Source organism: Leuciscus leuciscus (genome assembly GCF_965113295.1).
Source record: "Leuciscus leuciscus genome assembly, chromosome: 2".
NCBI classification, from domain to species: domain Eukaryota; kingdom Metazoa; phylum Chordata; class Actinopteri; order Cypriniformes; family Leuciscidae; genus Leuciscus; species Leuciscus leuciscus.
This window is the reverse complement of record NC_138726.1, coordinates 30,778,235-30,803,729: the sequence shown is the minus strand read 5'-3', so window position 1 is coordinate 30,803,729 and position 25,495 is coordinate 30,778,235. Positions and strand designations below refer to the sequence as shown.

At 44.2% G+C, this 25,495-nt stretch overlaps 1 protein-coding gene and 1 long non-coding RNA gene across 2 annotated transcripts in view; one reads left to right on the top strand and one right to left on the bottom strand.

The window, feature by feature from the left end:
* Positions 1-25,495, bottom strand: part of LOC309493129 — a 130,392-nt gene that overhangs the window by 70,786 nt on the left and 34,111 nt on the right. The gene's annotated exons all lie outside the window — the stretch shown is intronic.
* Positions 5,660-7,428, top strand: LOC309493106 (uncharacterized protein). The gene is made up of 2 exons (XM_082162212.1): positions 5,660-6,260; positions 6,306-7,428. The coding sequence occupies exons 1-2, from the start codon at positions 5,942-5,944 to the stop codon at positions 6,659-6,661; spliced, it is 675 nt and encodes a 224-aa protein (XP_082018338.1). The 5' UTR covers positions 5,660-5,941; the 3' UTR covers positions 6,662-7,428.

Sequence of the window (25,495 nt, the reverse complement as noted above, 5' to 3'; positions counted from 1 at the left end):
ATAATAATAATAAACAATATCAATACTGAAATCAATATCAGTATGAACTCCAATATTAATAATAAATCAAACTAGCACAAGCCGCTGGTAGACTCTTAAAAGTGTGATGTTTATGTTGAAACTTTTCCTTCTCTTTCTTTCTTGCTCACTATTTCCTAACCCTATCACCAATGTAAACACAATAACCTAGGCACACTTCTTTTGTTTGTATAAGGTTTGATGTCATTAGAAGGACTTCATAGAGCTTACCAGATTAACCCTGGAAAACTGTATACATAGTAAATCCAACTGTGTCAACATGCACACTGAAGGAGGCTGAAGTTGAATTAAATCGACTCTTGCTAGCAGTGTTTAAGGGTGAAAAAGTCCTCATTGTAGATATTAACTTAATTGAAATGACTCAGGGGTTTATGAGGCTCAGCAAGGTCAGTGTATTTTTGACCAGGCTCTACTGTAACAACTGATGCCTCAGGGATGCTTTAAGCTAAATGTTAAGACATGATATGGGCTTCCTCAAAGCTAATGTCTTTTATACACAAAGTGAAACAGTATGATTAAAGGTAGGGTAGGTAGTCTTTTTCAAAAAAAAAAAAAAAATCAAATTTGTTTAAACTGTCTTTATATACCAATACATAATTAAAATGTAAGTGCTCTGAAAAAGAGAGTATAAAAATCGAGTGACTGTAGACCTTTTAATCTGCAATAAACACAGCTCATTATTTCCATCCGGGACGAAACAATTGATTGGTTTGGGTGACTGTCACTCACTCTCGCAACCATGGCTACCACCACTGTTGCTACAAGATCTGCCCATATGCGCGCGCACCCGTTTGATTTGAGGAGTGCAAGAGAGGCGCGGAACCTACGAAGAGTAAAATTATGGCAGAGAAAGAGCATTCAAAATTCAAAGCACCTGCATATGCAGTCAGCGAAGGCAAACAAGGCAAAAACTACTTCCTCGGACCCTGGTTGCCCGCACTCTTGAACGACCTCCTCTGCTTCGCCCTCGACCCCGGACCTGTCCTCGAACCGACGATGCGGTAGGCTTGTCTCCGGAGTGTAACGTTAGTCCTCATCAGAGTCAACAATGTTTTCATCATGGAAACTCTTACATGCAAAACACTGTAGCCTATTATGAATCTTACACGAAATTCCCCTTCATCACAGTGTAACTGATGGTAATGGAAAAACGTGTATCAATGCAAACTGTTTTTAGCTTTGCCTTATAAATATAGCTTGTTACCGATAGCCTAAATATAGCTCGTTACCGAATCAAACAAAATATATTTTAAACTTTACCAGTATCGATATGCTAGCTTGATAGTGAGTAGCCTACTAAAAACCATCTTATTTGTTTATATTTATAGTGATAAAGTTAGGTCTTTTATTACATGTGATTCTGACATGATGTCACTGCATGAACTGCGCTCCTTCCTCTCCACTCGTCTTAGGTAAGTAAATAAATGTGTCTTCCAGCTGAGCCTGAGCGTTTGGCGTCGCGCGTTCATGTGTTTTGGGGGCGTGGCTTTGGAAGGAGCTCAGAAGGGAGGGGTGGAGTGAATGGAAAATATGAGCTGTGTTTATTGCAGATTAAAAGGTCTACAGAGACTCGATTTTTATACTCTCTTTTTCAGAGTACTTACATTTTAATTATGTATTGGTATATAAAGACAGTTTAAACAAATTTGGAATGTTTTTTTTTTTTAGAAAAATCCTACCTACCCTGCCTTTAATGTTAAAGTGTTGTTATCTGTAAAGGTGATGATACACAGGGCAACTTTTTGAGCAATGTTGCTGGGCAAACATGCCGAGCGATTGTTGCTTGGGCACTTTCCCATTGAAAATGGGCAATAAATTTCTATCTGGATAATTTAGATCGGTCGTGGGCCCTGTGTCTCATCTGGTGGCCCGTTGATGGCAACATTGCCCAGCAACATTACTCAAAAAGTTGCCCTGTGTATCATCATCTTTAGTGAAATTATTCAGTTCTGCAATAAAAACCTATAGTGTAATCTATAACTGTCAGGATCATATATATATATATATATATATATATATATATATATATATATATATATATATATATATATATATATACACTCACCTAAAGGATTATTAGGAACACCTGTTCAATTTCTCATTAATGCAATTATCTAATCAACCAATCACATGGCAGTTGCTTCAATGCATTTAGGGGTGTGGTCCTGGTCAAGACAATCTCCTGAACTCCAAACTGAATGTCAGAATGGGAAAGAAAGGTGATTTAAGCAATTTTGAGCGTGGCATGGTTGTTGGTGCCAGACGGGCCGGTCTGAGTATTTCACAATCTGCTCAGTTACTGGGATTTTCACGCACAACCATTTCTAGGGTTTACAAAGAATGGTGTGAAAAGGGAAAAACATCCAGTATGCGGCAGTCCTGTGGGCGAAAATGCCTTGTTGATGCTAGAGGTCAGAGGAGAATGGGCCGACTGATTCAAGCTGATAGAAGAGCAACTTTGACTGAAATAACCACTCGTTACAACCGAGGTATGCAGCAAAGCATTTGTGAAGCCACAACACGCACAACCTTGAGGCAGATGGGCTACAACAGCAGAAGACCCCACCGGGTACCACTCATCTCCACTACAAATAGGAAAAAGAGGCTACAATTTGCACGAGCTCACCAAAATTGGACAGTTGAAGACTGGAAAAATGTTGCCTGGTCTGATGAGTCTCGATTTCTGTTGAGACTTTCAGATGGTAGAGTCAGAATTTGGCGTAAACAGAATGAGAACATGGATCCATCATGCCTTGTTACCACTGTGCAGGCTGGTGGTGGTGGTGGTGGTGTAATGGTGTGGGGGATGTTTTCTTGGCACACTTTAGGCCCCTTAGTGCCAATTGGGCATCGTTTAAATGCCACGGCCTACCTGAGCATTGTTTCTGACCATGTCCATCCCTTTATGACCACCATGTGCCCATCCTCTGATGGCTACTTCCAGCAGGATAATGCACCATGTCACAAAGCTCGAATCATTTCAAATTGGTTTCTTGAACATGACAATGAGTTCACTGTACTAAAATGTACAGTGAACAGTCACCAGATCTCAACCCAATAGAGCATCTTTGGGATGTGGTGGAACGGGAGCTTCGTGCCCAAGATGTGCATCCCACAAATCTCCATCAACTGCAAGATGCTATCCTATCAATATGGGCCAACATTTCTAAAGAATGCTTTCAGCACCTTGTTGAATCAATGCCACGTAGAATTAAGGCAGTTCTGAAGGCGAAAGGGGGTCAAACACAGTATTAGTATGGTGTTCCTAATAATCCTTTAGGTGAGTGTATATATATATATATATATATATATATATATATATTTTTTTTTTATAGGATATGTGGATGTTTGGATTTATTCACATTCAATATGCAACTTATTCATAGATGCCACCTACGTCACTACCAAATAGAACGCTGCTAACACAAATACGTAACTGTTACGTAACTGCAACGTAATCTGGTGACCAAACTTACGTCGTGACAACCGGAAAAGTGAAATTCCCAGATACGTTGCTACAACGTAACTTTGTGACGTTACCAGTTAGTAAGCATGACGTTGTGACAACATAACTTTACAGACATGCGACTTCGAGACTACGTAACTGGGACGTAGTTGGTTATTTTGTTACCTTAGGAGACCGTACTGACGACGTTGTCAGTTGGTAATTTGATGGTAATAAAATTACAGACATGCGACGTCGAGACTACGTTGTCAGTTGGTAAATCATGAAATTAACAAAAAGTACATAACTGCGACGTCGTGTGTTAGCTGGGATACAGTTATATTCAAAACAACCCCAAATCTTACTAACTTACCATGATACAGTGCTTTAACATTTAAACAGATCCAACAAATAAAATGAAGAAAAACCATTATCTGTCTATATCTGTCTGTATAATGTTGGGCATTGAGAGTATAATGGAAATATAATTAACCACAAACCAACATGAGACTTAAAGTCTTTTAAATAAATGATTATCTCTTCTATCCTTTTCTTTTGGTATACAATAAAATACCAGTTCGGGGTTCCTCTTTCGGCTGTTGTTGCAGCCAACTGCACAACATATTGCAGGCATTACTGAGACCGCCGGTCGTAAAGATGGCTGCACAAAGCTACAGTGACGTCATGTGACCCGAACGAATACATGTTTGCAATTTTATATTATTATTCTATCTTGTCTTCATCGCTTGGACACTGCCACATAGATATTTTAGGTTACACTTTATTTCAATGGTCCATTTCGACACTCTACTAACTATAAGTAACTTTTCAACTACATGTCAACTAACTCTCGTTAGAATTTTGGTAGACCATAGTAGAATGTTAGTAGACTGTTAGGTGGGTTAGACAAGGTTTTTCCTGGCTCAAAACGAGGCGGAGTTGGTAAAATCCTGATCAGGTCAAAATTTAATTTGTATTTTTCGTAGACTATCATAAAGCCTACTGTGTTTCCCACAGTATTTTTGTGGGTGGACTTCGGTACCTCTAGGGGAGTCCGGGGGCGTACCTCCCCGGAAGAAAATGTTGTACATTTTAAAGATAAATTCATTAATCTGGTGCACTTTGTGTCACCCGAATCCGCTGTTAAAAATAAATAATCTACCCGCCAACCGCCCAAACTAATGATCTTCTTTGATTTAGATATCTGAATATGATCATCACATTACAATTATTCAAATTCTCAGTGTTAAGAATGATAATATGGTAGGCTAACATATCACACTGAAGTAGGCTGATTTAAAATTAACATTTATTTAAAATAAAAGTTCTTCTTTTGGCAAAATTACATTTCCTTAATAGCCTAAACAGAGGCTTTAATCCCTTCAAACTTAATTTTTTTATGTTTCATTACATCACTGTTGGAAAACACTCTTATCAGAATATATCATCTTTCATTTCAAATTCTTAAATTTGATCAATACATTCAATTAGAATAATAAGACAATAGGCTGTTACCAATCAAATTAAATCATTTACATTGAAAAATTACAACTGTATTAAATGAGATTATGAGATTGTTTTAAATATTTTTTGAATATACAAATAAGGAATGTTGAAAAGAATGATACTTTGAAACTAAACCGCCAGTAGGTGGCGGCAGGCGACCGTGTTAATGAATGAGACATTGAGTCATTCATTCAAACGATTCATTCAAACGGCTGATTTATTCAGAATGAGGCAGTTTATGAATGGGTCATTGAATCTTTGACTCAACGATTCGTTCAAAACGCTGAATCATTCAGTAATGAAACATGGCTGAGTGTTCCTGTGAGATGCGCTATGGTTCTGCTGGGATCTTTGTTTAGAACTATTTTCGCTGCTGAAACAGAACAAAAACAGTCATTGCTTTTAAAATGTAAGTGACTTCATTTGAACTATTTGTTTATGGTTTATTGTTTATTGTTATGAAATCAGTGTCTCGTTTTCAATCGTGATGGTATTCAGGAAAACAGCACTCTGGTCGTGTGATGTTTCTTAACTGTATAATATGTTATAAATAACTGCGCAAGCCTCAACAGTGCAACTTTGTATCACATGCCTGTCCTGTCTTGTGCTGCACATGGGTGTTTTGTTATTTTGGGCCATGTGCTCATGTCATTTTCTGATCCCTCCCACTTGTTATCTGATTATTGTTTGAGTTCTTCCACCTGTTCCCTCTTGATTAGTTCCCTTTATAAGTCCCCTCTTGTTTGCAGTCTGTGTCGGTTTGTTGTCTAATGTTTCCTGTTCCCTGTGATTTCCCAGTAAGTTCTTGTTCTGTTTTTAGTTTTGTATTTACTAGTTATGTTTTCCCCCTCGTGGGTTTTGTTTTGTGTTTAGCTTTTCTTTTATTAATAAATATTTCTTTCTCTGCACTTGAGTCCTCGCACCTTTTGTATTTACCCATTCCGTGACAGAATGAACCGACCAATGAGGACTCAGCGGAGAAAGGGGGCGCAACCAGTCTCCTGTCCGCACTGGGAGCGGATTCTAGGATTTCAGGAGCTAATCTCCCTTCGTCAGCAGGGGACGGGGGTGAGAGAATTCAGTCACGTGTTCTGTAGCGCAGCTGAGGGGCTGAATCTTGACGAGGAGGCTCGTAAGGACTTATTTAATCATGCGCTCGACGAACCGATGGACTGGCTGATCCGATCGGCGTTTGATCGGGTCAGTTTTGAGGCGATGGTGGAGGGTCTTATTCGCCATCAGGAGAGAATTGCCAGGAAGGTGGTCCCGAGTCAGGTGGTCCCGAGTCAGATGGTCCCAGTTCCGGTGGTCTCAGTTCCGGTGATCCCGAGTCCGATGGTCCCGAGTCCAGTGGTCCCAGTTCCGGTGGTCCCGAAACGGAGGAGGAGAAGGAAGACTCCCTCCGTGACTGTTCTGGTGGTCCCAGTTCTGGTGGTCCCGAGTCCGGTGGTCCCGAGTCCGGTGGTCCCGAGTCCGGTGGTCCTGGGTTCGGTGGTCTCGAGTCCGGTGGTCCGGAGGCGGAGGAGGAAGACTTCCTGCCTCCCCAATGGCCCGGAGGCCGTCCCCTCCGAGCAGCCCACTGTCGTCCCGGAGGCCATCCCCTCCGACCAGCCTGCTGTCATCCCTGAGATCGTCTCGGAGCCGCCCACCATCAGTCCTGCAGTCCTGTAGAGAGTGGTCTTCCTTTTTTATGCAGTGGCGGTACTGCAGGCGTGGAGGAAGCACAGAACGTCTGCCGATCCAGAGACTGTTCCTGAGCCTATGTCTTCGGACAAGATGGCTGCCGCCGTCGAGCCGGTTCACGTCATGCCTGCCGAGCCTGTGTCTTCGGACAAGATGGCCGCCGCCGAGCCTGTTCACGTCACGCCTGCCGAGCCTGTGTCTTCGGACAAGATGGCCGCCGCCGAGCCTGTGTCTTCGGACAAGATGGCCGCCACCGAGCCTGTTCACGTCACGCCTGCCGAGCCTGTGTCTTCGGACAAGATGGCCGCCACAGAGCCTGTTCACGTCACGCCTGCCGAGCCTGTGTCTTTGGACAAGATGGCCGCCGCCGAGCCTGTTCACGTCACGCCTGCCGAGCCTGTGTCCCCTGACAAGATGGCCGCCGTCGAGCCTGTGTCTGTTCCTGAGCCTGAGCCGGTGGTGTCTGTTCCTGAGCCTGAGCCGGTGGTGTCTGTTCCTGAGCCTGAGCCGGTGGTGTCTGTTCCTGAGCCTGAGCCGGTGGTGTCTGTTCCTGTGCCTGAGCCGGTGGTGCCAGTTCCAGTGCCTGAGTCGGTGGTGCCAGTTCCAGTGCCTGAGTCGGTGGTGCCAGTTCCAGTGCCTGAGTCGGTGGTGCCAGTTCCAGTGCCTGAGTCGGTGGTGCCAGTTCCAGTGCCTGAGTCGGTGGTGCCAGTTCCAGTGCCTGAGTCGGTGGTGCCAGTTCCAGTGCCTGAGTCGGTGGTGCCAGTTTCGGCGCCATGGCCGCCCGAGGGGAAGTCTCCGCCCTGGCCGCCCGAGGGAAAGTCTTCAGTGCCTGAGTCGGTGGTGCCAGTTCCAGTGCCTGAGTCGGTGGTGCCAGTTCCAGTGCCTGAGTCGGTGGTGCCAGTTCCAGTGCCTGAGTCGGTGGTGCCAGTTCCAGTGCCTGAGTCGGTGGTGCCAGTTCCAGTGCCTGAGTCGGTGGTGCCAGTTCCAGTGCCTGAGTCGGTGGTGCCAGTTCCAGTGCCTGAGTCGGTGGTGTCTGTTCCGGCACCATGGCCGCCCGAGGGGAAATCTCCGCCGGTGCCAGTTCCGGTGGTGCCAGTTCCAGTGCCGCCAGTTCCAGTGCCTGAGTCGGTGGTGCCAGTTCCAGTGCCTGAGTCGGTGGTGCCAGTTCCAGTGCCTGAGTCGGTGGTGCCAGTTCCAGTGCCTGAGTCGGTGGTGTCTGTTCCGGCACCATGGCCGCCCGAGGGGAAATCTCCGCCGGTGCCAGTTCCGGTGGTGCCAGTTCCAGTGCCTGAGTCGGTGGTGCCAGTTCCAGTGCCTGAGTCGGTGGTGCCAGTTCCAGTGCCTGAGTCGGTGGTGCCAGTTCCAGTGCCTGAGTCGGTGGTGCCAGTTCCAGTGCCTGAGTCGGTGGTGCCAGTTCCAGTGCCTGAGTCGGTGGTGTCTGTTCCGGCACCATGGCCGCCCGAGGGGAAATCTCCGCCGGTGCCAGTTCTGGTGGTGCCAGTTCCAGTGCCTGAGTCGGTGGTGCCAGTTCCAGTGCCTGAGCCGGTGGTGCCAGTTCCAGTGCCTGAGTCGGTGGTGCCAGTTCCAGTGCCTGAGTCGGTGGTGTCTGTTCCGGTGCCATGGCCGCCCGAGGGGAAGTCTCCGCCCTGGCCGCCCGAGGGGAAGTCTCCGCCCTGGCCGCCCGAGGGGAAGTCTCCGCCCTGGCCGCCCGAGGGGAAGTCTCCGCCCTGGCCGCCCGAGGGAAAGTCTCCTCCGCCCTGGCCGCCCGATGAACAGTCTGCTCCGCCCTGGCCGCCCGAGGTAAAGTCTCCGCCCTGGCCGCCCGAGGGACAGTCTGCTCCGCCCTGGCCGCCCTAGGGAGAGTCTCCGCCCTGGTCTGTTCCTCCCATTCCGCCCTGGTCTGTTCCTCCCGTTCCGCTCTGGTCTGTTGGAGCGTCTGGTAGCCGCTCCGTAGGGAGGGGGTAATGTCACATGCCTGTCCTGTGCTGCACATGGGTGTTTTGTTATTTTGGGCCATGTGCTCATGTCATTGTCTGATCCCTCCCACTTGTTATCTGATTATTGTTTGAGTTCTTCCACATGTTCCCTCTTGATTAGTTCCCTTTATAAGTCCCCTCTTGTTTGCAGTCTGTGTCGGTTCGTTGTCTAATGTTTCCTGTTCCCTGTGATTCCCCAGTAAGTTCTTGTTCTGTTTTTAGTTTTGTATTTACTAGTTATGTTTTCCCCCTCGTGGGTTTTGTTTTGTTTAGCTTTTCTTTTATTACTAAATATTTCTTTCTCTGCACTTGAGTCCTCGCACCTTTTGTATTTACCCATTCCGTGACACTTTGTTACCGTCAGTAGGCCTGCATTAGGTAGGCCTTTATTATTATCAACTATAGGCTGTCAATCGCCACTTAGATTCGTCATCCTTGTGTTTTCGGTGATTCCTTAGTTATTTTTTATTTAACTTTTTTGATATTGAAAATTGTTTTAATCAGGGCATTTGTCCAGTTGAGCAAGTACAATTTTCTTTCACTTGTCCCTTCAAAAAAACACGTGTCCCGGATAAGCGTTGATGTCGAGCCCTGATATGTTTTCCTTGATTGGTTTTCCCTGAAGAGAATTACGTTTTTGAAAATGAAAGTAAAACGCACGTTCATTGCATTTTACAGTGATGAGAGTTCTATGTCTTTTATTAAACTCAACACATTATAATGATTCATCTGTCATCCACCCTCGATTAATTGGAATGTATATGTCTTTATTACTTAAAAACCCGCCCGCCCGACCCGCGGATTATGATCCGCGCAGCACTATCGGCAAACTATACGGTTTGAGAATGGACACAGGCCGGAAACCCGCAACAGAACCTTCATGGTGGAAAGAGTGTATCTGAGCATGTGACTGTCTGTCCGATTTTTGTCGAGAGCCGGAGGCGGCACGAAATTTGACAGAGGCGGCCGCCTCGTAATTCTCTATACAGGAAAAACCCTGGGGTTAGGTGTTAGGGTTCGGGTCAGTAGAAACATGTAGCTGCAAAGTTACTTATAGTCAGTAGAATGTCTGTTGTGGGAGCATCAAAACAAAGTGTTAGCACATATTAAGCAGATAGTCTATTGAAAATAAGTTGACGTAGTTTCAAAGTAACTTATACAGTAGTTGGTAGAATATCTAAAGTGGACCTTCAAAATAAAGCGTTACCTGATTTTTCAATGTTCTGTTATGTCTCCCCAGTGTTACTCTCTACCATTCACATGGCAACTGTGTAGCAATGAGAACCAAATGTAATCAGCATCAAAACTTCCAGGTCAATTGGCATGTGACTTGCATTAAATGTCCCATGCAATGCTAACTGAGCATGACTGTAATACAGACATTTTGTTTAAAGAGCAAAACAATTATGTTCTGGTAGAAAAATACCTTCTTTGCTTAGTTCCCTTTAGGAGGAACTCAAACTGCTCTTTCGATCTCGAGAACCCGAGAGGAAGGTTTTTTTTTTTTTTTTTTTTTTTTTTTTTTTTTTTTTTTAGTTTACAAACACTTATTTTGTCATAAGGCACCTTCAGGAGTGCTTGGAGTCTTGAGATCCTACGAAGACATTTATTTCCAAGTGGTCGCAGCTTGCACTCAGCTGGCTTCCCTTTAGGCCTCCATTCTTAGAGCTCGGTGTGGGTGTTCATGTCGTGTTGTATAGCTTTCTGTAAGCCTCTTTGGTGGAACCACCCTTAGGTCGCGTTGTTAGGTATCCTCTCGATTTAGAGAGGAATCATGCTGAGACCGTAAAGCATAGTTGGGCTTTCTTTTGCTATAGAGGGTCATCATGCTGACTGTTGTAGGCTCTTCTTTGAGCCTCCTTGGTTAACTGTCTTTAAACGGTCTCCCCAGAGATCTTCTTGGATAGCAGTGTCGAGTTGTCAGGCATTTTTGTGAGCCTCCTTGGTAAGCAGTCCTTAGCGTAGGCCTCCTACGCTAGGCCTCAGTTCTTAGATATCCTCTCGGATACTATATCAGGTCGTTGGCTCTCTGCAAGCCTCCTTGATGATATTTTCTTTTTAGAGTGTTGCTAGTACTCCTCTCATTTTAAGAGTGGTTTTCCTGAGACCTCGACTCGTCAGGGGTATAGTGTCCCTTGAAGTAACAGGCAGAATATTCCATGTATATAATATATACATGGCCATATTCCTTTGAAGGTATTCCGAATAATACCTGGTCCTGAATTCTGCCTGCAGGGTATGTAGTCTAGGTCTTTGGCACTAGGGAATAGAGTCACGACAGCCGCTGGTGCGGGGAACTGTGACGACGATCTTGGCTCCGTGGAGTCATTGGCTTTATGTCAGCTGTTACAGCATTTAATCTCTCAGCATGGCAAGGTGGGTATTTGTTCCCCATAATCGTCCTAGGATGCAGTGTGAGTTCCCATTGGAAAGGGAACGTCTTGGGTTATGAATGTAACCATGGTTCCTAGGGCTGGGACGAAACACCTATCTCCCGATTCGATACTATCACGATACTTGGGTGCCGAAACGATATGTATTGCGATTTTATTTTATTTTATTTATTTTTTATTTATTTATTTTTTTTTATTTTTAAGAATTGCGATTCTACAAGTGTTGCAATTCGATATTGCAAAATATAGCAATTTTTAACACGAGACCATCGGGAAAAGTTAAATCGTACACTTATACAGACTGTACATGATGTAGCCTATAAGATGAGTCATATTTAAAAAAATAAAAATAAATCATCACATCTTTCTGACTTTTATTTCAGAAGCATATCATACGATATCTACATTCTCCTGAATAAATGATTCAATAACAAATACAATTTTTTAACAGTCACTTGTCATAATTTTAACTATTGCATCACAGAAATAATGATACTGTGAGGTTGAAAAGACTGTTCTCTTACGAGAGGTCTCTCGTACTACGTAAGATGTCTTACGCTAGGGGAAAATCCTTTTTCCGCGAGATATTGAAGCCAAAAATTATCCTTAATTTTGTAATAATGCAAAACGCGTTGCGGCAGCATGCAGACATAGGCGAGGCAGCTCGTGCGCCTATTGGCTGCTCTGCGGCAACTGCAGCAGCCTATCGAGCGAGGCCTGGCGTGACGCCAGACCCAATGAGGGTGCTTCGCGCCCGCTGCGTCACGTCCCGCCGAAACGGGCGTGGTCTAGGCCTATAAATACCGCTCGCAGGCGGTTATCTGATTTTTCATCCTTCAAGCGAAGCACATGCATCGCTGGAACTGGAGAAGAAGCCGCGCCGTCTGAGAGAGAGCACCTTCAGCGGGACGAGTCACTGAAGTCGCTGACCGCGCCGCCTTCCTTGCCTTCCTGCTGCGCTATCCGGCGTTATATCCTTTCTCTGCTACTGTGTTTATGTATGTGTGTATGTTCGCCGCCGCGACACACACTCTCATTGCTTCAAAAAGACGCCCCTTTTCCTGATCACGCAGCTCTCGCGCTCGCTGACGGCGACTGCCCTCACTGCGAGCTAGTTACTGCCTATGGTGACTCTGAGGACTCACCTGGCATCCTTCTCCGAGACTGCTCTTATATGCTCGTGCATCCGAAAGCCTTTGTGTTCCCCCCTGTGGCTCAGTGGCGGAATTTTAGGTTTTCCGCACGAGAGACCGGTGTTCGAATCCCGGTCTAGCGGCAATTAAATTATGCCGCCAATGCTTCGCTCTGTCAGTTCCCTGAAAGGCGACTGCAGATGTGCATTTTGCAGCCAACGAGCGCGTTGTACAACCCGCTCGCCTGCACCCAAACACCGTTTCTATGGTTTCCGTGCGTCACTGGCGTAAGGAGAAAAGAGAGTGTTTCTGGTCCCGCTGCGGACGGACCGACCTCCTTTTTCTCGTACATTTCTCATTCCCCTCTGAAGTTCGGGCGACTGGAAATGTCAGCATTGCAGTGAGCAAGCCTGTTGTAATACACGCATGCCTGCAAACAAACGCCAGCACGTTGACGCTCTCTGATAATACTCGCGCTAACTGAGTTACAATGTGTCTCCCCCTGTGGCCCAGTGGTAGACTCTCAGGTTTTGGAGCGCGAGAGACCCGTGTTCGATCCCGGGTCTACCGGCAGATAAAATTATGCCGTCAATGCTCGCTCTGTCAGTTCCCTGAAAAGGCGACTGCAGATGTGTATTTTGCAGCCAACGAGCGCGTTGTACAACCCGCTCGCCTGCACCCAAACACCGTTTCTATGGTGTTCCGTGCGTCACTGGCGTAAGGAGAAAAGAGAGTTTTCTGGTCCCGCTGCGGACGGACCGACCTCCATTTCCTATACATTTCTCATTCCCCTCTGAAATTCAGGCGACTGGAAATGTCAATATTGCAGTGAACGAGCCTGTTGTAATGCACGCAGGCCTGCAATAAACGCCAGCATGTTGACGCTCTCTGTTTCTATGGCAACTTCTCGCTCGTTCAGTTCCAGTAAATGTGACTGGGTATTCTGCAGTAAACAAGTCGGCGACGCAGCACGCTTGCCTGCACACAAACGCCGCTTTTACGGCTACCCAGATAAATCCCATAAGTGTGAATTTTCTGGTGTCCCGGCCACGGCCGATGGTGTTTTATGTGTAGAAAGAATGCCCACTGCCCAGTGCCCATCTCTACACACAAGCACAGCCCGTCACACAGGGCTCGCGCACATAAATCGACTCAGATCGATTGCGCATCAAACGTGGTAAATGTGCCCACTACCCAGTGCCCACAAACACTACGTTATGCATGTCTCACGTTTTCTGTTAAAACGAAACCAACGTGCATTCGCTTCACTCAAGCGATCAATGCTTTCGGTGTGGTAAATGTGCCCGTTATCCTGCGCCCACATCCACGCACAGGCATGACAGTTCCTACGGGACTCGCCCAGCCCTCCCCCTCTCGGTTGACCGCCGCAGAGGAGTCGAGCGCGGGTAATCTGCCCGCTGTTATCAGCGCGCCCCTGCCTCAAATGTCACGAACGCGACGCTTGTGTTACAGCACACCGAAGCCTCTCCATCGCTGAGCGAACGGAGCACGCTTCGTATTCAACCCCTAGCTATTCATGCAGATGCATGGGCAAAGCTGCCTGGGGTTTCGAAGTGGGTGCTAAACATTATAAAAAGAGGCTATTCGCTGCAGTTTCGCCGACGCCCTCGCTTCTATACGGCGCGTGTCGAGACCACGGTAAAACAGAAGTAGCACATTTACTTCAAGCCGAAGTGGCGAAACTATTGAGCAAAGGGGCCATAGAGCCTCTCTCTCAAGTTCAGAGGGAAGGAGGGCTATACAGCAGATACTTCCTGGTACCGAAAAAAGACGGGGGTCTCAGACCCATACTAGATCTAAGGCAACTGAACAGAGTGCTTGTGAAGCGACAGTTCAGGATGCTCACGACCAGAAAAATCCTCGCGCACATTCGCAGAGGAGACTGGTTCGTGTCAATAGATCTGAAAGACGCGTATTTTCAAATACAGATAACGTCACGTCACAGGTGATTTTTGAGATTCGCCTTCGAGGGCCAGGCATATCAATACACAGTCCTGCCGTTCGGTTTATCCCCGGCACCCCGTACATTTACGAAGTGCATGGATGCGGCGCTCGCACCCCTCAGAATGAGGGGCGTGCAAGTACTGAACTATTTGGACGATTGGCTGATTCTAGCGCAATCTCGCTCAGTGCTCATAGAGCACACGACCATTTTACTCGATCACCTCAAGAATTTGGGTCTCAGAGTCAATTGGGCGAAGAGCTCTCTGTCCCCCAGTCAGACGATATCTTTCCTGGGCACAGAGTTGGACTCGCTGTCCATGATAGCGCGACTATCGCCACAGCGCGCGGTAGACATTCAGCGCACAGCGAGCTCGTTCCGCTGCAGCGCGTCTATCCCGCTCAAGAAATTTCAGAAGATGCTGGGTCTCATGGCCTCAGCATCATCAGTGCTCCAGCTGGGCCTGCTCCGCATGCGCCCGCTGCAGTTTTGGCTGAAAGCGCGAGTCCCACGCCAAGCGTGGGCATCTGGTCTGCTTCGCCTCAAGGTCAATCAGAAGTGCGTCACAGCTCTGAAACCTTGGAGAGCGGACGACTGGTACCAATCAGGTGTAAGCCTGGGGACTTCCTCGAGGGTGAGAGTGGTGTCCACGGACGCATCCACCTCGGGATGGGGAGCGCTGCTCGAGGGCAGACCGTTCTTCGGCCAGTGGCCGAAGCTCCTGCACATAAACTGCCTCGAAATGCTGGCAGTAGACAACGCGCTGACGCGTTTTGTCCCCAAATAAAAGGACGCCACTTCCTGGTCCACTCGGACAACATGTTTGTGGTGTCCTACATAAATCGCCAGGGCGGCCTCAGGTCCAGGAGCCTGTACAGGCTAGCAGAACGCCTCCTGGTATGGGCTCAGCGCAACCTGCGCTCGCTCAGAGCAGCGCACGTGCCAGTGCTCCTAAATATAGGACCAGACAGACTGTCCAGGAACAATGTTCCGGCAGGCGAATGGTCTCTACACCCACAGACAGTCCAACTGCTGTGGAAGAAATTTGGAAGTAGACCTGTTCGCGTCTCAAGAAAACGCTCACTGTCCGGAATTTTTCTCCAAGAGCGGGGACGCGCTGGCTCATGTATGGCCCCGCCGCCCGCTCTATGCTTTTCCCCCCGTCTCTCTCCTGCCTCAGGTGATAGAGTGGATCAGGGAAGAAGGATGCTCAGTACTGCTTGTAGCACCGTTTCTGGGAAAACCAACCTTGGTCCCCAGTTGTGAGGCAGTTAGCGAGCACTGCCCCGTGGCCAGTGCCAGTGAGGAGAGACCTCCTCTCTCAGGCCCACGGCTCGGTCTGGCATCCTCACCCGGAATTGTGGTCCCTTCATGTCTGGGCCATCAACGGGTACATGTTGAACTCCCTAAGGGAGTATTAAACACGATCACGCAGGCTAGAGCTCCGTCTACGAGACGGCTCTACTCCTCGAAATGGTCAGTGTTTTCGGGCTGGTGCACAGCCCGTGGCGTGTCACCCACAGACTGTGGAGTGACGGAGGTACTTTTCCTTCCTACTAGAGCTGTTGGATAAGGGCAGGACCCCTTCCACGCTCAAAGTTTATGTGGCGGCTATAGCAGCGTTCTCAAGAACAACGCTTGGTCAGTCAATAGGAAGGAACGATTTAGTCATCCGCTTCCTCAGAGGGGCTAAGAGTCTGAATCCTCCCAGACCTCCCTCAGTCCCCGTATGGGACCTTTCTACGGTACTGGAAGCCATGAAAGGTGGACCATTCGAGCCTTTACAGACGATTGATCTGAAACATCTGTTTTTCAAGACTGTGTTTCTGCTGGCTCTCGCTTCAGTGAAGCGCATAGGGGACTTACACGTGCTCTCGGTGAGTGCGACGTGCATGGAGTTTGGGCCTAATGACTCAAGAGTTATACTCAAACCTAAGCACGGTTATGTTCCGAAATCCCTCAACACACCGTTTAGGGCGCAGGTTATCTCCCTGTCAGCCCTACCGGTCCCTGATGAGGAAAGAGACGCGGGCCTCCTTTGCCCAGTCAGGGCATTGCGAGCTTATGTGTCTCGCTTGTCTGTTTTCAGACAAACAGAGCAGCTCTTTGTTTCGTTTAGCGGGCGTTCTAAGGGACTAGCCGCATCGAAACAGAGCCTATCCAGATGGATAGTTGATGCTATAGCGCCGGCATACGCCTCCAAGGGTATGCAGTGCCCGTTGGGTGTCAGAGCGCACTCCACGAGAGGCATGGCCTCTTCGTGGGCCTGGTCGAGTGGGATTGCCTTGCAAGATATTTGTACGGCGGCGGGCTGGGCCTCCCCGTCTACATTTATAAGGTTTTACAACCTAGAGGTTCCCGCCCTGCAGGCCAGGCTGCTGTCGGTCTAGTTAACCAGTATTATCTGACCTGATGCTATCAGCTCAGAATGCTGCGTCTACTGAGCACAGCTCGATGATCGACAGTGAAAAGCAGTAGCACAAGATGTGCCTGGGCAAACTGTGTAAGACCCACATTTCCCCATCAGTTCAGGCCGTACCCCGCCCTGTCTGTATGATGAAATTCGCGTCTAAGCGACGCTGCCATATGTGGAAGAGTGCGGCTTCGCCCCTCCCTCTTCCCGGACTCCCTGTGAGTTCCCTGAGTGATTGTGCACTATATCAGCCTTTCTCAAACTTTTTTCAGTCAGGGCACCTTTCAAAAGTGCATAAAATCTCAAGGCACCCCAGTGTAAAATATAATTTAAAAACACTGCATAACCCAAATGTAAATGCAAATGTTATATATATATATATTTATCTAAAATGAATTTACAATTTTATTAATCCGATTATATGTTTAACCCTTTCACACGTAAATTTAAAATATTCTGGCTGACCCGCCAGCGTGAGTTTTTCAAGGTGACCGTTATTTAGAATGTGTCACTTTATGGTTTCCATGGTGACGCGTCATTGCTTGTCACGTGACACACCGCAGCAACAACAGAGCTGAATGAATGATGATCTGCTTTTATGTCATTTTTCCTTTTTTATTCAAAATATTCACAAATTTGTTAGATATGGCATGAAATATCTGATATTCCGATTGTCAAATATATGCAAGTGAAAGTGTTTTGTTTTTTGAACACAATTATAACGATCACGTTAGTTGAGCTGTATGCGCGATGGGCGCCGCCATGTTAGTTTGTGCCGCAGACGCAGTTCAGAGAATCGGATCTGTTGGATTTACAACAAGTGAATTCATCCACTTCTCCCGAAATACATAAAAGTAAGTGGCAGGTGAACTGGGAGAAGAATAGAGTAAACTTTAAAGTTTACTTACACAATGTGTATCTGATATGAATAAAACTAATTATAATGGAAAGGATTATTATTGCCTCTTCCTTTGACATCAGTGTGTATTTTACAAACTCTAAATGTATTGTTTTTCTTAGTACTTATGTCTGAAACCTAAAACAAACATTATGTGGATGAAAACACTGAAAAGTTGTGATATATGACAGCTGAGCGCGCCTGTCTCTGCTCCAGCCAACGCGCGAAAGCACATTTGAATTTAGCAGTTGATCACGTCATGCACTGACCGTTCTAATCACACCGGTGCTCCAGGGACCAGCCTAGACTGATCACACCGGTGTGAGCGTACATGCGAAAGGGTTAAAAAGAAGAAGAATGTATTTATGTAAATTCAAATATATTTATATATGAAATGTCCGATTTTTTTTTTTTTTTTTTTCCTACATAATTTTTTGGCGGCACCCCTGACACAGTCAGGGGGCACCCCAGTGTGCCGCGGCACCCACTTTGAGAAAGGCTGCACTATATGAACCCCGGGCTTTCGCCCTTGGGTCTTTGGTGTCAGATCTCAGCATGCACGGCGTTTTGCATTGGGTCCCCTAGCGTAAGATATCTTACGCAGTACGAGAGACCTCTCGTAAGAGAACGTACTCGGTTACTAACGTAACCTCGGTTCTCTCTAGAAGAGGGAACGAGTACTGCGTATCTTGCCGTGCATGCGCACGCTCTGGTTGCTTCGATGATGAAAAACCAGATAATAGCTGCCTGCGAGCGGTATTTATAGGCCTAGACCACGCCCGTTTCGGCGGGACGTGACGCAGCGGGCGCGAAGCACCCTCATTGGGTCTGGCGTCACGCCAGGCCTCGCTCGATAGGCTGCTGCAGTTGCCGCAGAGTAGCCAATAGGCGCGCGAGCTGCCTCGCCTATGTCTGCATGAAGACATTAAGGATAATTTTTAGCTTCAATATCTCGTGGAAAAAGGATTTTCCCCTAGCGTAAGATATCTTACGCAGTACTCGTTCCCTCTTCTAGAGAGAACCGAGGTTACGTCAGTAACCGAGTACGTTTTCGCCAACAGTTGAAAAGCGCCAACACAGCTTTGAATGTTGTGATATGATTTTGTCAAAGTTGAATAGACAGACGAATTGAAAGATCACGTGGGTGTTTGAATCGATATCACAGTCTTTCAAAGATGAATCGTGCAGCTCTATTGTCTTATCTCTCTCTCAGCATATGAGTAGCGCGAGGGCTTTTCAGTGCTTTCAGTCTCACGTCTCTTCCACGCGTACACTTGAAATATTACGCCACTAAACACTCATAGATAACGACACATTTCATCCTCTGTTGGAACGAAAGTGGCTAACTTCTGTCAACCTCATCTACAAGCAAGGACAAAAATAAAGCAATTGAATAAGCATTGAATAAGAATAAGCGTTCCCATAAGCATCCTAGAACGCAATGTCTCATTCCCCTTCTCAGGGAACCATGGTTACATTTGTAACCCAAGACGTTCTTTACTTTTGTTTGTATATGAGGAATTTATCATTTTCTTTTATAATTGTGTATCAATTGTAAAAAAAATTATAAAATAAAAAGCCTAAAACTGCAAATACTGCTGAAGTGAATGCAAAACAATTAAATATGTTTGCCAGACGTACCAACACTGCAACATATTTAAAATTATTGTCTTGTATAGCACATACTTTTTTTTAGCCTAAGTGACTTCACAGAACAGAAATTGCATCCTCATGGAGCAAGCCATGGGTTAAGTGCCTTTCTCAAAGGTGAAGCCGTTCCGGGGCAGAAGTGGGATGCCAGTAATTCTCCAGTTATTGGATCACCCTTTTCTGGAATTGAACCTTCTAACCTCAGCATTAGAAGCCCAAATCCTTAACTATTGGCCAGAACCAACATGTTGCACAGCTTTTTTGATACAGCAGAACACAGAGGTTACAGAAATAGATAACCTTTACATAAATGGCGAACTAATGTCATATTTGCAGGGCTGTGCATTTAATGTAGTCCAACTTTTCCTCAGCAGTTACCTGACTATTTTGGGTTCAGTTCAATTCAGTTCAAGATTATTTGTAGAGAGCTTTTCACGATACATTGTTTCAAATCATTTACAGAAAAGTATTTTTTCAATGTAAAAACAAGTAAGTATTCTGTTATCATCCAGAAATAAGTGTGTCAAAGTAATGTCCATGTGACAGTAATATACAGCTATAAGATAATACATGTACTAGGGAGTAATAACAATTTGTGCTCACACCTGCAAGAGCATGTCATTCCAAAATTGGCATCATCTGAAGTTTTCTAGTTTGCTAGTTTATTTAGCCAGGATCAAAATTTCACATAATTATTTTAAATATTATATTCTAATAAAATAAAATATGTTAGAATGGATTACATTCAAACAATATCAAATCTTGGCATATCTAACAACAAAAAAAATACAGTGCATGACATACTGAATACCAATAGGTGATAATCTGTATTTCTTGCACAGCTCACTAGAATACTTGATTGAGATTGGTGAATTTGGACATTCTGTTGATTTTTTATTTTATTTTTTTATTATGAATGTTAAACTGTAACAGGCAGCATTACTGTGCTCATCTTATGCCTCTCAAAACACTTTTTCTTACATAAAAAAGATAATAATTTTAACTCAAATCAGTATTTCAAGTCCAGTTATTTATTTATTTGGTAAGCAACTGTGTAATGGCTTCACGGCAGGCTCCTTATCACTGTTAGTATTTATTTTGCGATAATGACCAGCCAATTGTATATTATGCCTTAGATATGTGTGTGCATATGCAGAAAACAACCCCATTCCAGTGACGATAATTTTTCTCAGTTCTTTCAAGAGCATTTACTCTAATGACACCCAGCAGTAATATTTTTACAGTAATATAGCATAATAAATGACCCGGCATCCACATGATGAAACACAACTTTAATATTTCATTACATTAAATTCTTTAAAGTCTTTAATTTTTGTGATTTTTTCGCCTACATTCACATTCATGCCTATTAAGAATTAAAGACAGAAGAAATATGATTTTCATAACTTAATGTCTCAATGTGTATTCACTAATAATACATCACTAAAATATTTAATTCTACAGAACATCAGCTCAGAAGTAATAAGGCAAGGCAAGGCAAGGCAAGTTTATTTATATAGCACATTTCATACACAATGGCAATTCAAAGTGCTTTACATAGAAGAAATTAAAATAATAAAAAGAAATAAGAATAATTACAACAGTTTAGAAAAATAAAATAAAATACAGTACTTTTAAAAATAAAGAATAAATACAGTACAGTACAAACAGTCGGACGAACAGCGGCACAGTGCTCATTCAGTAAATGCACAGCTAAACAGAAGTGTTTTGAGTCTGGATTTGAATGTGACCACTGTAGGAGCACCTCTGATCTCTTCTGGAAGCTGGTTCCAGCTGTGGCTGGCATAATAGCTAAAAGCAGACTCGCCATGTTTAGAGTGAACCCTTGGTATTTCTAGCTGATATGATCCTAATGATCTGAGTGATCTGTTGGGTTATTCAGTGAGCATATCTGCAATGTATTGAGGTCCTAGGCCATTGAATGATTTATATACCAGTAATAATACTTTAAAATCAATCCTAAATCTAACTGGGAGCCAGTGTAAAGACCTGAGGACTGGTGTGATATGTTCATATTTTCTGGTTCTGCTCAGAATCCTAGCGGCAGGGTTCTGTATGAGCTGCAACTGTCTTATGGTCTTTTTGGGAAGGCCAGTGAGGAGTCCATTACAATAATCTACCCTGCTGGTGATGAAAGCATGCACAAGTTTCTCTAAGTCTTGTCTGGAAACAAAGCATCTAATTTTTGCAATATTTTTCAGATGATAGTATGCTGATTTAGTTATTGCTTTGACATGACTACTGAAACTAAGGTCTGACTCTAGTGTCACACCAAGATTCCTGACTTGATGTTTAGTTGTTTGACCCCTATAGAGTGAAGGTATGCGTTCACCTTGAGAACTTCATCTTTGTTACCAAACGCAATAACTTCAGTTTTGTCTTTGTTTAATTGAAGAAAGTTTTGACACATCCAACTGTTGACTTCGTCAATGCATCGGCACAGGGAGTCAATGGGGCTGTAATCATTAGGCGATAGGGCTAAGTACAGCTGTGTGTCGTCTGCATAGCTGTGGTAAGCAATTTGGTTATTTCTCATTATTTGGCTCATTGGGACCATATACAGGTTGAACAGGAGTGGCGCAAGAATTGAGCCTTGAGGTATACTCCGCATGTCATGGATGTCCACTCAGACTTATGGTCTCCTATACTAACATAATAACCTCTCCCATCTAAGTATGACCTGAACCATTTTAGGACTATCCCAGAAAGCCCCACCCAGTTTTCCAGCCTGTCAAGAAGTATGTTGTGATCGACAGTGTCAAATGCAGCACTGAGGTCGAGTAGTACCAGCACCAAACTAATAAGCACCAAAATTATATTAAATATTATATTATTTTCCTCAAAAATATTAAGTAATACAACACTGATATTCATGTGAAATTTTCAACATTGCTAATAATAATAAATGTTTCTTGAGCACCAAATCAACATATTATAATGATTTCAGAAGGATTATGTGGCACTGAAGACTGGAGTAATGGCTGCTGAAAAACTTTCAAATGGTAGTGTACATATCCACAAATGAAGCAGTATCAGGAATATATGAGAGAACCCTGAGGATTATTTATAACAAATGCAAACTACTTTACAGAACACTTAAAGGCCCCCTGAAATCAAAATGTAAGTTTTTTAGCTCTTAGTGTAGGCTAAATATGTTAGCCTTAAGGTTATGAATAAGCTGGTGTGTTCCACAACGACAAAATTCGCATTTAGGAGATATATAAGCATTCAAAACTTAGTCTCTCACTTCCACTCAAATGGATCACAGATGCTTATGACATCACCGCGGACTTTAGCTTCTCATCACATCTTCTGTCTAATCAAATGCTCTCTAGAATCTAAAGCGACCCGCGACTCCCGCTCCCATGCTATAAGTACCACCTGGCCAAAGCGACCGTAGTCCGTGGCTGTACCTGTATGTTCGGTAGTACACGAATGCTCATTAGCTACTCGTGTTCATCAGTTCTCTCAGCACAACATGTCTCAGTTCAGTGAACCGTTGGAGTTACTAGAGTAACATATACTACGGGATATTGTTTTATTTCGAGTTCGAGGGATTGTCAGGCATGTCCGAAAGCGAGTAACATTATAAAACTGTGGATCAGCGCTGACTCAAGACGCAAACTGTTTTGTACGATTCAGTTCGATTTGGTGAACTGGTTCAACCAGTTCACTAAAAAGAACCGGTTCATAAGAACGATACTGGATATCACTACCATTGGCACGTACGTCACGGAGCAATATGGGTTGGAGATGTGTGTTTGGTTCCTCAAATGCTCTGTTTGCCAACTGTACATTGGTTAAGAATGAAATGGCTAGATTTTATTCACACCTCTACTATTGAATCCAACATATCATCAGCGCTCGAATTCGCTTCCATTGTGCTGTCAAGTACGACTTGCAAACTAAATTAAACTAAACTAAACTAAATGCTATTGGCTATTTGAAAAGGGGGAGAACCCATTCAATTTGTCCCGCCTTAGCTTCCTATTTCAGTGGAAATTACGTCAATGCATCATACAAAGTTGCGCGTTCCAAGGCACTTCAGTGGCCTTTAACATTCTCACACAGCCGTTCTGCGATTGGTTCTCAGAAAACAAAATCCATGTTCGAGTGTCTCACTTTTCTTGAGTTGGTTAAAGCAGCACTCAGTAGCTTCGGGATTTCTTCGCTGTATTCTCGCTTTTTGCTCGCAGGTTTCTCTCTAGAGCTCCCCCCACAGCTTCGGAATAGATATTTGACAACACAGTTGTAAAAACTCGTTGGTGATTCTCAGACACCAGAGGCTATAGATCAACGACATCAAAGCAGATGGGACATTCTTTAAAACGTCTTCTTCATTCGGGTTCGGACAGCGTGAGGGAGCGCAATAATGACAGCATTTTAGCAGATTTCTTTTGGCCGTAAAGCAATTGTTTACATCGCGAGACCTGATATCACGCGAGACTTCCTGACGCAGCGGCCGGCGGCCCGCCGGCTCAAAGTTGCAAGTGCGTATATTCCGCTCACGGGCACCAGGGGGGTGTGAAACGACCACCATTCAACCCGAAATAAGTAATATAACCATTCCAATGACTCCGAAGCTGTTCAGTTAAGGTAAAAAAAGTTACTTAGTTCACCTTTAACCATGGAGAGTCCAAAGACGACAAGCTATCACTTGTCAAAAAAAATAAAAATAAAAATGAATGTGAAGAAGAAAATGCTTTTCAATACGCATTTGTGAATCTGAATGAATAGTAGCTTCAGGCTATAGACTCTGTCATACAATACCATGAAGTTTTTTGTACTCTGTGACAGCTGAAACATTTGCTTAAAAAGACACTAGAGCTTCCAATTTGGGAATATGTCAAATAGAGAAGACCAGATAATCAACATTGACAGAATAATTGAGATATATAATACGAATCAAACTAATACAGGAAAGTGCAGTTTAAAGGTGTAGAGTTCTCAAAAATGTATAACTGGATGATATTTTAAGGTCTTGCTTAAGGCCACACTGCTGTATTTTCACATGGGTGTTTATTTCCTTCACAGTGTTTTAAAACGATTCTTTCATTAACCAATGGCAAAATTACTTAGTTAGCTACTTTTGTAAACAGTTTATCCGTAATGCATATCCTGTCCCCAAAGCAACAGATAACAAGGTTAGGTTAGTGATTGTGTTGCAAGCGACTCCAAGCCAGGAGTGTGATATATTACCGTGTTCTTGTACAGCTCTCCTGTGTTGTGGTCTCTTTTTTGATGCAGCTAGTTGGCATGATCCAGTGTTACATATAAACCTTTTTAGGTCTATATCCAAGCTATTCTGTAAATAATATATGTGTGTGTATATGTAATATTCGTCTTTAAATTTATTCTCTTGCACTCTGTTTTAAAAAACTAAAATCTTAAGTAAGTTGGCTGGTTGGTTGGTTGGTTGGTAAAATGTAATTATTGTGTTCATGTATTGCAAAACATTTTTGCTGCTACTGAGGTGGGTATATGGGTAAGGGTTTGGTGGCATGGGTAGGTTTATGGGTGTGTTAAGGTGTAAGGGAAGAGTCAACAGTGTAAGACGTAATTACAGAAATTAATTACAGCTGTAATTACATGCAGGTATTTTTTTTTATAATTTTTTTTATTTTTATATCATTTTAAATATAATGTAAATACATGTACAATAATTGCATTGTATCAAATTATTAATTTTAATCTTAGTACATAGTTAAAGATAGGCTACTTGATATAAATTTAATTTATTTTACTAAAAAAATTATGTTTAGCCTACATGTGTATCCATATTCATTCAAATCGTATGTGCTCCTTATCAGTCTTCTACTAGAAAACAACCTTTCTGCAACAAAGCACTCTCGGCTAAATAAAATATGCAGCTGTATTACAATTCTTTAGTAACTTTATAGCAAAGATGGAGATAAGATCAGATAGATTCTCCTCTTGAATGACTGGTCTCTGGAGCATGTCCCAGCCATAGCGTGTATTTAATCTGTTCTAATAACAGCAGAAACCACATCTCCTGGCATCTTTCATTTCAGGGATCTCTTAATGGAACATTAAGAACATTTCATTTCATGACTGTGCACAGTAATAGGTTCTAGAGAAACACTCAGTTACTCTCAGTTGTTCAGATATTTAAACATCAAACTAGCAGACTCAATAGAACAGAATAATATCTGTAAGTGAGCCTTTAAATGGTACAGTAAACAAATTGCAATATCAAATTACTTTATCAATTAAATTAGTCTTATCATCCTACTTTGCTATTTTAGTGCACCTTGACAAATCAAATGAAATTTATAGGGGAGAGCAGGGCACAAACATAACGCTTTTTGACTCTCTCCATTTTTGTAGGCCTACTTTGGGTTCAGAGTATTTATT